This window comes from Oreochromis aureus, linkage group 18, assembly GCF_013358895.1.
Source record: "Oreochromis aureus strain Israel breed Guangdong linkage group 18, ZZ_aureus, whole genome shotgun sequence".
NCBI lineage: Eukaryota > Metazoa > Chordata > Actinopteri > Cichliformes > Cichlidae > Oreochromis > Oreochromis aureus.
In genome coordinates, this window is record NC_052959.1 from 15,231,743 (window position 1) to 15,248,428 (window position 16,686).

Below are 16,686 nucleotides of genomic sequence, written 5' to 3' on the forward strand. Positions count from 1 at the left end.
AACAAAATATTTAGTGCAATAGAAAGTATTTTTTATTTCTGCATAATATTTCTAGTAGCTAACAAATTGAATACACATCCAATAAGGAGTTAATTGGCTCTTTTTCTTTCTTAAGTCATTCTCTACTCAAAGCTAGTTTAACATGAGGAAAGTCAGCCCCGACTCCTCCCCGCATCGCTCTTTCCCTTCATCCCCGAGCATCGGTACTGATCCAAAGCAAACGGTGGCAGAGAGTTATGTTCCATCCACACAGACAGGTTTTAGTGTGAAGGAATCTGTTGCTCAGAATGAGCTTATCCTCAGCTGTGAAGAGGGGAGAACAAATGGAGCATGGGACAGCAGGAGCGGGAACAAGAGGGAGTGACTGGGCAGAAAGGGAGGAAAGGTTACTCACACTGGGCCAGATAATTTGTCACTAACTAATAGAGTTTGTAGATGTATTAGGACCATATGTAACATTACATGTTACATATTTCTACTGCTGGGCCTGTGACACATATAAAAGGAGTCAACACGTGGAGTTAAAAAAAACACCTGTGTTTTGGAATAATTATTACTGTGACTATTTCCTTTTCCACCCTTCTTATAGCAACGCATTCTTATCAAAAGCTGCTGTTTGCATTCGGTCATAGATAATTCTTTGCCTTTTTTGTCAGTGTTTTGAAGCCCACTTATTCTATGCCTACATCATAAAATGTGCTACACATATAAACAGAAAGAAAGAGAGCTTTCTTAAAGAAAACACTGAATTGTTTTGTAACTCACTGAATAAAAGCACACATTCAAAGCATCCAAGACCAGTGCGTGAGCTTGCATCGTTGGCATGTGTAAATAAAAGGCAGTGTATGTATGACACCTGCAATAGCGAATGCATATCTGAGTGTCAGAACACCTACAGGAGAGGTATGTATCTTTAAAATATCAACACCTGATGGACGTAGACGTGTGTATTGTATGTGTGCGTGCGTGCGTGCATGCGTGCACGTGTGTGTGCGTGGCTAACTGTCAGGGTGGTCCTTAGCTGCTAACAGCTTCAGCAGCAGAGTGGGTGTGTAATGTCTTTAGCAGCCCACTGTCAGCCAGCTAATTTGGTGGTGAGAGGTAATCTTGTGCTCTCCTGCAGTAACAATGTAACGCAGGAGGGAAAGAAGGCTTATCTTTACTGCAAAGCATTACACAGAATAATCTGATCTGACCTGTTCTTCATACACAGCCAGGCTTGCCTGAGTGATTCTGCCAGCCACTGTTAAACTGAATCTCCAGAATTGTTGTGTTAAATCTTTTGAAGTAGGTAGGTTACGGCAGATTAAACGAACATATATTAAAAACCTGTGTGACACTCTTCCGAGTTAAGTCTGTTTTTATTTCTTTGCCTGCTAATTGATTTTGAAATCCAGCACATGCATGCCAAAATATGAAGGTAAGTTTATGTGCCAAATTATTGGAATAACAAACATCTCAGTGAACCCAGGACCTTTATGGCATGTCGCAACTTCAGTCACCGAATAAGATTCAAATCTCTCTGCTGTATCTGGTACTTTTTTGTTTTTTTCTTAAACTGTAAAATCTTCTAAGGAAGACGACTGGCTTTGGGTTGTCTGATGAATCTGACTTCAGTTTGCTGTATACACTGGACGTGTTAAAATAAAAGGGGACAATTTATGGTGAAAGGCTGGATCTTTGCTGTTGTTTTGGCCTTATAGCACACGCAAACACAGGTCCAAGTTTCCAGTGTTTAGTATAATAATGTCAGGAACTGTCTAACAGCAAAAAGGGGAAAAAAACAAAACAGCTGAAGCAAGATCAGACTTCCTGCAGCAATCGCTCACTGGATGCTCCAAAAGGCTTCAGCTGTTTCCAACAGTTTTAGACAAGTTTAGCTCAAATTCACACTGTTGTTTCTTGGAACACCCTGTTGTTCACTCAATTAGGCTGCTCAGTCTGGTAGCTGAGCTCGCCCTCTCTTTCTCTATATGTGTATGTGTGTGTGTGTGTGTGAGAATGCGAGTGTGTGTGGATGTGGCTGGAGGCTGTTGAATTCCGGGTGGTCCTGTTCTGGCCCTGCTCTCTAACCTCTCCATCAATGTGACACACACATACATACACACACGCACAGCTAGCTTTTGGGACAAGAGGATTAAGGAAATTTAAAAAAAAAAAAAATCTCTGACAAATCGGACTTGAGAATGAAGAAACTTTCCTAGTTGGCTCTAACACTTGGCACTTATAAACAGATACCACACACATACATTAACACCTTATCCGAGTCAGCCAGGGAGAAGTACAAATAAGCGCATCAACAAAACCTGGACGTTGCAGCCTGTCAGAGCTATTTTTTGTGCTGGAAAATGTTAAGAGTGCAAGATGTCTCTGCTTTTTTTTGTCCATACTAGGATTTTACTGCCCATTGCTCAGGATATTTGTTTTACTGAGGCCATCATTTATCCCATAGTGTCCATTTAGTTTGGGGATTGAAAACATGCTCCTGTTTAACTGTGCCATTTAAAAGAATTAAAAGTCCAAATGTACAAACCGAAATGCGAGTACTGAGAGGAAACAGGAGTTGACTACAGTGTGGGCACCAGAGCAGCTATTAAACTCACCTTGTGGTGAGACTGCTTTGCCAACTGGTCAAAAAAATAAATAAATAAAGCCATATAAGTGCTTATAAAACCAGAAATTATAATGTTCACAAACCCATTACAACCAGACAAACTACCTGCCGAGGTAGACTGTTTCATATGACTAAAATCGAACAGCAAGACGTTGGTGTGCTGAGAAGAATGAACAGGATAAAATGAAATCAGGCGATAAACACTGATAGGCCATTTCTTTATGTGTGTGCATTTATGTCGGTGCCTTTTACCTTCTGGTTCGATGTGTTGTCCATTTCCCACCAAACAGTATTTGAGGTCTGCTCCTCTGCCAATAACAGCATTACTGCAGATCACGCTGCCTTGGATATTACACCTGAAAATAACACACACACACAAACTGCATGAATTTGGTTTTATATCAATAAATCTGTATGTGTGCCAGCCACTATGTTCCCACAGTGATGGTTGGTGGCTCTATGCATTGAGAGCTAACAGGTATACATATACCTGCCGTGCAGTACCTGGTGAATGGCATCATACGACAATGCCATTCGTCAGCATGTCGGTTTTTACTGCCGTTTTAATGGTATATCAGTACAGATGTTCAGAGAACCACAGATGTTGCAACAATTTGAAAATATAAGACTTTGTAGAAAATTTCTTTGCCTCTGGTTTTGACTTCTTCTCTCCAATATCAGTGCTGATGGGAAGGTGTTTTTAGAGTGATCGCACCTATTGTTCAAAAGAAAACTGCAGCAGCTACCTACACTATGGCGATGAGCATAAACGGATGTGGCTGCGCGATGACGTTATCGGCAGCACGCGAAGCGACCAATGCGGCACATATACTGGGACCTTAACGCTCCTTTAAACAGAGGAAAGAAAACTGACATTACATGAAGAGATGCCACAAACCTGTGGCTCTCTTTGCACCACCACTTTACCAGAGATTTCATAAAAAATACCCTTGTTCATCCAGCTAAAAATCTCATCGGGATTTAATCGCTGTTTTAAGAGTGATATGGCCGAGAGGGAAAATCATTACATGAGTAACAAAAGCAGTCAGATTGTCCAAGAGAACTATTTTCTCAGTCTTCTAAAATTGACATAATCATTAAATATTATTCCACACTATCCTCAAAATATTAAAAAATGCACAAATTTCCCTTCCTAAACATACAGTTCAAGAAAATCCTCTTAAAAGACTCATAAATCTTGTATTACCTGAATAAGGGATGAATCAGTAGATCATTAGTGCTAAAACATTATTTTTCAGCTCAGTTGTTTGCTCTCTGGGCCCTTATGTAAATACGCACAGGCAGGTACACACAGCAAAGAACATTCATGCAGCACTGGGAGCTTCACAGGAAAGGCGCAGCTTTCCAGCTGGGCGCTAAGCTTCTTTACTTGCACCGTCATGGACTGAGGGCCACACCGGAGGTTACACAGACATTCGGACTGTTTTCCCCACCTCACACCTGCTCCGAAAACTCAAAACTATCCAAACTATCCAATCAAACGAACTTAATGACACAACATTAGCATCTCTATTAAGTTACGAAAGGCGCCCACGTTGTGTGCGCATATATGTGTGTGTACGCTGTTGGCCCCGTTCTGGAGTCCCACCTGAGCTGGCAGTGCCAACCCACTGTGCATGCTTACATTCAGCCAAACCATCACCATAAAATTCTTGGAGAGAGACACAGACAGTCCTGTGTGTCCTGTGTCGACTAACCATGAAGGGCGTGTATGTGCGAATGTGTGTGTGGGGTAAGAAACGCGCGTGTGTTTCAGAAGCTCGAGAAGCCCAGCGGAGAACACATGTAGGTCTTGCCCAGGCAGTGACGCACACACACTTGGCCCTGTGCACCTCACACACAGACAGGTTTGTATTGGCCCATTCTATTCAGGTGGTTAGGCTTGGAGGGAGACAGAGAAAAGAGTGTGTGCGTGTGTGTGTGTGTGTTTAAGTTACTACCTAGAAGGTGGTGGTGGTGGTAGTTGGTGATGGGAGATTACAAGATTCAGAGTTTTGTAACATTAGAGAGAGAGGGCGAGAGAGAGACCACCAAAGAAGCTTCGAAGCTGAAACACCACTAATTACTAACACCAGGGCTCCTCCTTGCCATGACCCCCCCCCACCATCCTCCCTCTCTATTACCCTCATACACAAACACACACACACACACACACACGCACACATGTCAACCCCCCACCTCCTGTGCCAACCCTCCCCTATAAAGTTGACCCCAACTATCCCCCTTCCCAAACATGCAGCGCTTTGTCAACAAGCTCTGGTCAGCACCAAACAAAGAAACCAGAAACGCGAGGGGTTTCTGCGACATGGCTGGGGTCTGCTAATCCCCTCATACTGGCTCTTTCTTTCCTTCTTTCTCCTTCCTTCTTATGTCCTCAAAGAAAGAAAAGAAAGAATTGCAATTTCTTTCTTGCGTGCTAGCCTGCTTTCCCCTCGCTTCTTTCTTCCCTTCTCCTGTCTCTCTCATTCTTTCACGCCTTTGTGCGTGCACCTACATGGGCATGATGAGGGTCCCCATGCTAACTGGCTGGGGTCCCTGAAAGGCTTAAGAAGAGATGGCGAGAGACAGAAAGAGAGGGAGATGGCGTTGAGGCCTTGATGTAAAGAAAAGAGGGAGGAGGAAGAATTGAGATAAAAGAAATAGGAGCCTGTGAATGAGAGCATTAAAATCCAGAGCTGAAGCCAAGATGAGTCCCTTTAAATCGATATTCCTGTCCTAAGATACCAAACAGATCAATCTACATGCTAATTCTACAGTAGTCACTGTTGCTCTCTGTGCAAAGCAGTCAGTTCTTTCCACCTTAACTCTTGACTACAGCTGAAACTGGACTGGATGGAAATCTTGCTGCATCCTTACTCAGACTGGACTCAAATCACAACTACAACATCTGACATGCTCTCCATTGAGCTTCTGTGTTTCTTTAACCAAGTTGGAGTTCCTAAATCTCAAGTTGAAATGATGCAATTTGCAGCACATTGGCTGTATGGTGGGTTTTTGTTTTGCTGTTAAAAATGATACGAAGTGGAAGAATAACATCATTTAAAAAAAAAACTACACAATTTGCAACACAATGTTACATGTAAGCACAGACGTGCATGTGTAAACTAACTACAATGTTTACCTCCTGGTGAGCCTGATTAGACCCCTGTGCTGAAACCTTTCTTTAAATAAAAGATGGCAAACTGGAGGGACAACTGATCCTTAAAGGCTAAACCAAACACATGATTTTATTAAATAGAGGGGGGCTATTAGAGAACGCACCATCTGAACTCCTGTGGTATTCCAAAAATTCTACTACCAGTGGGAAACTGGGTATAGCCAAGTAAATTAGGCGCTTAAATGAAATGCATGGATGTTGTGCGTTTCACTTCACTGGCTCTGTGTTTGTTTGGAACTGGTCTCTGGCTGGTTGCACACCAATAGTTGCATTGTTAACTCAGCGATCCCACAGAACGCAGAAAACAAAAAACCTGTTACACCTCCTATCACCGGACACACACACACACACACACACACTTCAATGAAAAGGTATGCAGCGAATGAAGAGGGAGCCACATCTATGCTTTTATAAATTCTAAAAAAGCCAAACAGGTTGATGACAAGTTTAGTGGTTTTTCAGAATAGCTGAGAGGCATAAATGTTCCTTCACTTCAAGTCAAATAAATAATATAAACTGCTGAACAGGAGGATAAAAGTGTTTTTTCATGCTTCTGTTTAAAATCGTGTGCTTGCTAACTGCTGCTTGTCACCCACCACATGCAAGTAGCAACTTCACACTTAAAAAAAACAAGCCAGATAATTAAAACTTTAATCTATAAACATGCCTTCAAGGTGAAATTCCCTTTCTTTTCTTTTCTTTTTTTTTTAGGTTAAATTAATGCGTTCAAGAAACCATTTCAAAGTACACAACCTCAGCAAGTGTGTGCATGTCTGTGTACAACTGTGTGTGTTCTCACCCCTCCTCGATGGTAACGCCATGCATGATGATGGAGTTGGTGACTTTGACCTTCTCTTTTACAGTGGTGTTGTTTCCAATAGTAGACCTTTTTATGGAAGTCTTGTCTGCAATGTGGCACAGAGCTCCGATGATACTATCTGATCCCATCTGAAAGCCCACCACAAACAGCGACGGAGATACATGCATACACAATTTTAGTCCACATATGGTAAAGTGCCTTTAGACAACAAGAAAAGGCTCTGATGAAATGAAGACAATCTGAAAAAGTTCAAAACAAGAGGGAAATGCTAGATAACTGAAATACAAGTATGGCTTGTAGGCTATACTCACCTGACATCTCTCAGAAATGTCAGCAGATGGATGGACTGATGGTTCTTCAAACAGCTTTGGGGCCTAGCAGAGAGAAAACGGGGGGGAGTGAAAGAGTGATTAAGCAAGTAGTGATGGGTTTCAAAAGAGACTGTACCCAGAAGATGGATGGAGCATCTGCATGTTTACGTTTTTAAAAAAATGCCAAACAGGTTGACCGTAAGTTTTGTAGTTTTTAGAATAGCTGAGAGGCATAAATGTTCCTTCACAAGTAAAGTCAACTTAAAAGTGCATTCCTAATAATGGCCATCAGGGGGTAGTTCCCACGGTCCAACTGCAAAAAAGTCTTTGATAAAAGGACCAGCTCTTACTAAATGTCTGACCTGAGTAAATTTATCATCAAATTGGTGACTGGAAATACTAAATCTGAAGTTTCAAGATGACATTTTACTGACAGCAGCGTGATGTCATCCAAGAAAGGAAATCCGAGAAAGTTGACTCATTTGGATGTAGCAGTTTCAGTGGGAGATGCATTTTATCACTCATCCAAGTGACTTCTTCAGTCTGGTTTCTCGCCTTTCTCCCACTGATGTTGCTACGTCCAGATGAACGGAATCAACTTTCTGTGAACAACATGTACACATAAGCATTTAACCACAATTAGGCTACTGTAGTCATGCCATATACAAAACAAACAAACAAGCAAACAAACAAACAAGCAGTCTAATGTTTGACTCACCAGTCGGTTCACCTCTATATAAGCAGCTAGAGTATTAACCCGGCAGCACAGACCCTGGTCCATAATGTGAACATAGCAGCGCAGCTTTCCTCCATGGTAGGCCTCACTCATGTCACCGCGGTGGTCATTCCAGCAGGAGCGCTCCTGCGCCAGCTGGAGGAGAGGCTCGTCCCGAGATGAGATGAGGAGCTCTGGACACCAAAAGAGGAAGAGATGCAGGAAGAGAAGAGGGTTAGAAGCTGATACCTTGGGCAGAGATGCCCTAACCTAGAAGTTCTTTATGACGAATGTTTATAAGCAAGATGAAGAAGAATTTTAAAAAGGTTGCAGTCTTTGGGCAAGGCTGAGGTTTGGACATCTGCAGAGGAGGGATAGTGGATGTTCTGAACAAAGGATATCAATTATTTAGCCTCCAGGCAGGAGGACAAGATGAAGACCACAGAGAAAATACAAGGATAAATGAAGGAGGACATGCAGAGTGTTGTAACAGAGGAGGATGCTGGCGACAGGGTGAGATGGAGGTAGATGATCTGCTGTGGTGCTGCTAAAGGGACCAGCCAAAAGACAAAGAAGAATAATCATGCTTGGGTTGTTAAATGCTGTTCCTCCTCTGATTCTGATGCATGAAGACATGTTATGTGAGTGCAAACAATAACCGTGGTTTGCAGGCCCGTCGTTTTTTTCCTGGGTCTGATCGTCTATGTCGTCTTTCAGTTTTTGGCTGTTAACAGTTTTGGAGAACTGTTTACGCACCAAATATGGCACCAACTCTCCACGGATCGATGAGATAGACCTCGGATACAAAAGAAATACATAATTAATTTAGTCATTTAGCAACTGGATCAGGTAGGAAACACTAGTTCACGCTATGCAATCATAACATCTTACAATATCTCGGTAAAAATAAAAAGACAGACTATACTGGAATAAAATGGTTGTATTTTTGAATATCACCAGAGTAGTTATGAGCAGTAATTGTGTAACACTCAATAACAGCATGTAATAAATAATTGAATGATGTATAAAGGAGTCATTGTCCCTATAAAGACGTCGATCAAAATCAGGAAAGGAGGCACTGACTAAAGACTGATGATGTTCCAGCAAGAAATAAATAAATAAAATAAATAAAAAGAGCTAACAGTGACCTTTCTTCCAAATTTCTCTCTTTCTGTGTAAATCAGGAGGCAATATCCTCATCTTAATTTCTTTTTCCTCCTCTCTGCACTGCGCCGTGCTCAGTGTTCCTCTCTACCACACCACACCCCCCTCCACTTGCCCTCTCTTACTTTCTTTTAAAGGGAGATTAGAATTTCCATCTGAATGACAGGAGAAAAACAACAGTTACTCTGTCCATTTCTCTCCTTGAGCAAGAGACAGAGAAAGAACATTGAGGAGAAAGGAAGAGAGGCAAAGAGGAGCCGTGAAAAGAGTCCAAGAAAAGAGCTGAAGAAAGAAATGAGTCATCTAACAAGAGAGATGATATATGGTGGCGGTAGAGGGTGCGTTGGTGATGCAATGATGTAAGATTTACATCTGCATCTCTATGGCAAATTGCTACTTTCAAGTGCTTTAACCAAAAATATTCACAGGATTAGTAAAGGGGATTTGTGTTTGTTGGCTTGGCTTTGGATTTATTGAGTGGAATAAAAGTAGCCTGGTGTGGATGCACTCCATTTATAGTTGTTGAACTTTAACAATGGGTAATAAATGATTTCCACAATTCGGCTTTCAGCGTGGTACCCACTGCTTCATGAAATAATGTGCAAGTTACAAAATACACATCTGGAAGGCCTCATTGCCACCCAGTTTTGAGAAGTTGCCAACAAATTTTAATATCGATTTTATTTGATATTTGCTTCCCAGAATTAAACGGACACAATCAAGCACTATTTAAAGTAAATGCTCCGCCAACAGGACACAAAGCAAAAGCAAATCAAGCGCTCCCTATATCAGAGCTTGACAATGTGACAATCACAGCTGTTCCCTGCACCACACAACTAGAGGTTTCCTGGATGTACTCAGGTGTGTTAAAAGACAGACACACAACAAAAATCAAATGTGTGGCACAGCAGACGGTGAAGAGTTTCTGCTCAAAGTGGACTATCATCTGCTGTTTGGAGATACTCTGGATTTAGTGATATTAACCGAGAAGAAATCAGATGCAAACAGTGCTGGAGAGGTGTGTCTGCGCCTCAAAGCAACATAAGCCACTTATTCACATGCCTGAAAATGCACCACAAACTGCAGGATAATTAAGGCATGAAGGCCAAGAAAAACAATGCTTTGTTGCTAACGCAAATCGTCCACAAAACTCAGGCTGTGCAGTTCGTCTATGTATTCCTCCACAAAGATGTGCTTAAATCACAACTGCAATCACACTTCTATTGACCAAAGATAAGTTTCCGTTAAACTTAAAGTTAAAATTAATGGAGAAACGATGTCATTCCCTTACACAATTTTTTTTTTTCCACAGAGGTCACAGCTGTCGAGTATTTAACCTTAAGTTCATCCTCATGTCCATCATGCAGGTACGATAAATGAAGTGTAACTTTACTTTTTCCTTCTAGTAGACACACTTATATCAGGTGAATAAACACCTTATTTGTCTGTAAAGATGTTTTACTTAACAAGACCATAGCACAATGTAAACTCAGTGAAATCAGTCCCCTCTGATGTAATTTTGTGCTCTTTATATTTGTATTTTTATGTTCCTTCTAAAAGATGCACTCAATTTAGGTAAAGAAAAGTAGTCTTATTTTTACATAAAGATGGAACATGTTGCATCACAAGTGAAAGCAGTGTTAAATTTAGAAAATTACTGCCACTAAAATGAATGAATAATCATGACAAATAATCAATATTGCTGAAAAGAATATTGTTTAAAAATTGTCAAAACAACTTTCATCAATTTGCTAATTATAAAAGGAATAAATGGAAGAATGAAGTCCTAAAAACAGCATTTGCAAAGTGCTAGTTCCCACTACCTGTGTGAAAATAGGTATTTGTATAAGGTTTTGTCAAAGAAATTCACAGCAAGCATTTACCCAGCATTCAAGAAGTGACAACGTTTGAACCGGCCCGCTTCCTGTTGTCTGTTTCAGGTTAAAAAGAGCAAGTGATGACAAACCCTGATTCTCAAAATAGTGAAAAAAGCTTTAGCCTTTCATTTTTCAGATGCAGCACAGAGACTCCTATATAGACTCCTCCGGCTATAGTGAGCTCCCCCGTCACACCGCTTCACTTCAGAGGCTAAAGGCCTAACAGCCTGTCTCAGTGGCACATAGTAAAACAAATTAACACCTCACTAGAATACCATGCTAACAGAACCTTTCAAAGCCTTACACACCATGTAACCATGTTAAACACACACAGATTAAGCAGCGAGGTAGAGTTCATGTCAGCTTGACTGTGGGGTGTATGCATAGACACATATAGACACAATATAAGTCTGTTGAGTAATACCTCTCACAGAGCAGGCATAAACAGTAACATTTCAAAATTCAACATATTAAAAAAAAAATACAGTCAAAAATAAGTGAAGAAGGTCTGGGGAAATTTTTATGTCCACTGTGGACTTGGACACTTGTTTTTCTTGAGAGTGTTTCTTGGTGTGGTTATTTGTATTTTGTTCTTGCAGATTTTTTGAAATATTTTGTGAGTTTGTATGGTCTCTCTTGTAAAACAGTCTGAGCTCAGTAGGACTTCCTGTTAAAATAAAGATTCAAACCCCCAAAAACGTACTTGTTTTCTGTGAGGAAGTCCACGACAGCTTTTTTCAGACAGTAGAGGTGAGCGTCCACTAAGCCTGTTTTGATGAGCATCCTGGGATGTCTGTGGGTAAAAGGAAAAACAGAGACGGAAATCAAAGTTCACAAAGTGTCCTCAGTTCGTGAAAACAAAGCATTAAATTCCACCGTTTGCACACAATGGAAAAGTGTGATGCACAGAAACAAATACATTAAAATACACACTGCACACCTGCGCTGCTTTTACCATCTTAATTGGGTGCTACCTCTGGGGGAGTGCGCTTTGATTCTCTTCGTCACCTGCTGGTTTTATCTTTAATGCTTACTTCACGTTTGCTCAAGCCACTTTTAATCTGTGTTCCTTTGCACGCAGGACTATAACACTTGATGAAAAAAAACAAAACAAAACCAGCTATATTGCCTTATTGTCCTCTGCCAGCTACCATAGATGTCGTCCCTCGGGCAGCCGTCATGCATTCACTCATTCACACAATTTTTTCACATAAGGAGACGCGGAGTCAAAAGTCTGAATGTGACATTTATGAAGCGACAGCTTAAAGAAAACAATGCAGTCCCAGACGTTTCAATAAACAAATCTATCAACACCCCTACGTCCTCTCTGACTACTTACCCTTTCTTCCTCTGCCCTTTCAACCACGACATAATAAAAACTGTAGGGTGCATTCCTCCTTAAAAGGGCCATACCACTTTTAGCCCATTTATTACCAATCACATAGACCTTTCATTACTGCTTACCATCTTTCACAGCATGCCGCAGTGATTTAGATTTTTAAGGTTGTACAAACAGGTTGAAGTCTGTCTCATTATCACACAATAACTCCGACCAAATTAAAAACAGACACGTCCACTGTTCGCAGAGGTGTTCAGTTTTGATTTATTATTCCACACTAAAAGCAACAGGAATGATAATTACAACTCTCCCTGGAAAGTGAGTGTGACAGCAGGACGCCACGCCAACATTACTTTGACGTGATACAGTTTTTTTCAAAGCTGTTTGCTTAAAAAAGATGTGTAAAATTCTTGAAGTCATACAAAATTAAGGAAACCAAAACAAATCAACTGCAGTCTTACAGAAACTCTATGCAGCTTTGTGAAAAAATAAGTACACCCCATTATTTAAAAACGTGTAGAACCACCTTTAGCAGCAATAACTCAAAGTGATTGTTTTCTGTTTGACTTTATCGGTTTTTCACATCATTGTGAAGGAATTTGGTCTCAATCTTCTTCACACGTTGATTCAGTTCATTGAGCTTTGTGTGCATTCATTTATGCACAACTCAGGCACAGGTACCACCACAGCAGTTGACTTTCACTGGGTCTTCGAAACACCTCGATTCTTTTCTTTTTCGCCCATTCTGTTGTAGATTTACTGCTGTGTTTGGGATCATTGCACTGTTGCGTTACCCAGTTCTGGCCAAGCGTTAGCGTTAGTTGACTCTGGAACACTATGGTATTCAGAGGAGTCCATGGCTCGCTCAATGACTCCAAGGTGCCCAGGCCCTGTGGCTGCAGAAGAAGCCCAAATCATCAGCCCTCCAAAACTATATGAAGTGTTTGTTCTGACATGCTGTATTTGTTTTTCACCAAAAGTAGTACTCTGCATTACAGCCCGATATCTCCACTTTGGTCTGATCCACCCCAAGGACATTGCTGCAGAAGTCTTCAGGTTTTGTTCAGACGCAACTTTGAAAACCTAAGCTGTGCTGCCATGTTCTTTTTAGAGAGAAGACGCTTTCCAAACAACCAACACTTGTTCCATCTTTTTCTACATTTAACTTGCCAACTGAGGCTTCCAGAGTCTGAACTATAGCTCTTAAGATTTTGCAGGTTTTTTGAGCATCACAAAGTCTGACCTTCGGGTGAATTTGCTGGGACCTCCACTCCTGGGAAGATTGTGGCATTCTGTTAACAAACACCTGAATACTTCACACCAGCTACTTGCCAAAACTACTTCTTTTATAGAGGCGCACACTTGCTGCTGATGAGTTAATCAAGTGCATTTGATTACCAGCACCTGGTTGCTTCTTTCTCTCTGAATTGCTTTGGACGCAACAAGGGTGTACTTGGTTTTTAATGGGAAGGCGTAGAGTCCTGTGAACACTGTATTTTTCATATGACTGATTGTAAGTCTGTTAATTTCCACATATATGACCAAGATTTAGTGAATATATGTTTAAAAAAAGAGAGAAAAAGAAAAAAGTTTTAATATAACTGAAACTGTTTTTTTCTCCTCATACACACAACTAATAATTTAAACTGCAATTTTTTTTTTTTTAAAAACAGCAATACAAGAAATGAAGAGAAAAATATCTGTGGTGACCCCCACAGGAGCCATCAAAACGATCTTCTCGACAAGCTTTCTCCTCCCACCTCAAACACCAGGCTTACAGTATAACTGGAGTGACTCAGGAGGATTACTTAGTCTCACACACACACACGCACACACACTCAACAACCAGATGGTAAAAGCTCTAAATCAAACTCAGTGTGTGTCTGTCTGTGTTGAGGTATTTTATTAAAAAGCATAAAAACACATGTTCACTCTCACACACAGTCATGCTCTATGGGTGTCCCAGGTGTAAGCCTCTGTGTGGCTATCGCATACATAAAGTAAAACTCATCAGAACACCCAGCATGTGACATCACTGTTTGGCACCTGCAGACGGGCAAGAGACAGAGCCTTGGATAATGGGGTTATGAATGATGATGTGTGTGTGTGTTTGTAGGTTAAGAACAGGTGCCCTGAATCATAATAAAAATATGTTAGTAGCCATAAAAAGCAGCACAGTAGGTACAAGTATCACCATATCAAGACTGTTGCAGTATAAAACCAAAACATATTAACTTTTTTTAAGGGGACCTCATTACCCTCATTTTCTGGTCCATATGTTTTTATTCCAGGAATCTATTATAGCAGCTTTGCATGATCACCAATTCAAAACAAGTCCTTATTTTCCCTCATACTGAGCCTCGGTTTAACTACTTAGCTCCTCTTCCTCAAAGTCAACTTTCTTTGATTGCCTGCAACTGACAAACTGAACATTTGAACAACACCTTTGGGGGGTCTGCGTATGCCATGTTAAGAAAATCCCCTCCCTTTGACATACCGCAGACCCAAGAGCAGAAAAAACTGTTGGAAACAGAGTTTTTAAGAGGAGTCTGAAGCGTGAGCACACTAACTACTTCCACACATGCTGACTTTGAAATGTTCGTGTTTAATGAGTATGCACCATTGTAACAGGACATATATTACCCGAACATTAGTAATCAAGTTGCCTTTCCTAACAACGGCATCATGTGATTTCTGGTTGCTGCGAGTGCTGTAGAGCTCATTGTCGAAGGGAGCAGGAATTTAGTGCCTCTGCAGGCAGGGATGACTCAACTGTTGGATTAATGACTGACTACTAAAGTACCACTAAAGTCCTCAGTGGGAGAGAGGAGTCACATCTCTCGCTCTCAAACACACACAGCATAATGTCTTATTTAGTTACAACTAAAACCCCACAGCGGACGGTGAGTCAGATGCAGCAGAATGGCTGTTAATACCCTCATTAGTCAGGTTTTCATAACAGAGCCAACAGTGCTGAAGGCCTTTTTTTTTTTTAATTTAATCACTCCTCCAAAGCAAAATTTGTGATTCCCGTAATATTAAACTAGCCCCATAGATGCTTTCTCAATTGAATTCACATATCTGATCTTGTGTTGCAAGCCTACAGTGCACATGGCTCTGCAAGTGCAGTCAGGCTGATGTTGATAGCTGTCAAATCCTGTGCAAACACACTCATTATGTGGGACCATTGATACATATGTTTAGTAAATTTAGTACAAGGATCTTTGGAAGGGAAGTTATTTCATTTTTTAAAAGGTACTTTGTTTAATATTTGTGTTTATTGGCTTTTAGCCCCACGTGTGCCATCATTAGTAACAGATGTAAGTAACTCCTAGTCTGTTTTGCTGAAGATCACTGCAGTTGATCTGACCTAAGCTTCCTTGCCTTTCCTTTATACACTTACTGGCCACTTGTTAGGCACTGCTTGCTAGTACTAGGACACATTTCAGAATTGCATTAATTATTTGTGGCACAGATTCAACAAGGTCCTGGAAAAATGCCTCAGTGATTTTGGTCCATATTGTCATGATTGGATCACACGGTTGTGGTAGATTTATCAGCTGCCCATCCATCATGTGACTCTCCTGTTCACTACATCTCTTGACTTGAGTACAGTGAGCTCGATGTCATGTTCATGAAACCAAAGTGAGTTTATTTGTGCTTCATGACATGGATGTTATCGCTGTCAGAAGCAGCAATTAGAAAGTGGATACACTGTGGTCATAAAGGGATTGACATGCTCAGCAGGGAAGCAGTGGCATGTAAGCAATGCTCAGTTTTAGCATCAACAAGCCATTCTCTGCAAAATCTAGAGATGCTTGTGTGAGAAAATCCCAGAAGGTCAGCAGTTTGTGAAATACTCAGATCAGCCAGTCTGGCACCAAAAACCATGTCACATTCAAAAACCTCTACATCAACTTTCTTACCATTTCTGATGCTCAGTATGGAGACGTCTTGACCATGTCTGCATCCCCAAATGCATTGTTTTGCTGTCATGTGATAGGCTGATCACATATCTGCATTAAAGATCAGCTGAACAGGTGCACCTAATAAAGTGTATGTCATCATTTTAAAACCTCCAAAAAAAACAAAACTAACTGCAAAACTTGGCGCTTTGCTTGTTTTGCTTGAAACGGTCTAGTTTTCCGAACTATCCTGTTAAATAAGCAGATTAATACACAGTCAACCATTTCTCCAGACCTACATCCACAACATTCTGACAGGTGGAGCTTAATGTATGAGAGGAAGCTCTGCTGGATTCCTTTCACACCGTTTAAGCGATTTCCAGGTCAAACAATCTCACATGTGCAGAATGTTTTGAGCTAACACACCTCAACCATGTGGAAACTATAGAGAAGGAAAGGGAAGAAAAATTACAGAGAGGCTGAGGTAGAACAAGCATGGAGACTGTAAGAACAGATGGTTGGTTGTGTGGAGGGATGCACACAACAAGAACTGGTTGAATGAAGTGAATGAAGTGGGAAATTAAACGGAAATTCAGGAGGTTGCACACACTGATTCATTTTTCTTTTCACTAAGGTTCCACAGAAACTGAAAAGAACCAACTGCAAAAGATACTACAGGTGTGAAATGTTAATGTGTACAAATGTAACACGAATACGAACACTTAATATCCAAAAGACGCTTCATAACCTGTACGTACAGTAC

General features: G+C 40.9%; 1 protein-coding gene across 1 annotated transcript in view; it reads right to left on the reverse strand.

Annotated features, from left to right (window-relative positions):
- The window catches only part of eif2b3 (eukaryotic translation initiation factor 2B, subunit 3 gamma), a 36,038-nt gene that overhangs the window by 2,003 nt on the left and 17,349 nt on the right, over nucleotides 1-16,686 (reverse strand). The window contains exons 6-11 of the mRNA XM_031755926.2: nucleotides 11,383-11,472; nucleotides 8,298-8,434; nucleotides 7,642-7,832; nucleotides 6,924-6,986; nucleotides 6,592-6,740; nucleotides 2,867-2,970 (exon numbers count right to left, since the gene is read on the reverse strand). Of these exons, the coding sequence (XP_031611786.2) occupies nucleotides 2,867-2,970; nucleotides 6,592-6,740; nucleotides 6,924-6,986; nucleotides 7,642-7,832; nucleotides 8,298-8,434; nucleotides 11,383-11,472 (734 nt within the window). The remainder of the gene's footprint in view (nucleotides 1-2,866; nucleotides 2,971-6,591; nucleotides 6,741-6,923; nucleotides 6,987-7,641; nucleotides 7,833-8,297; nucleotides 8,435-11,382; nucleotides 11,473-16,686) is intronic.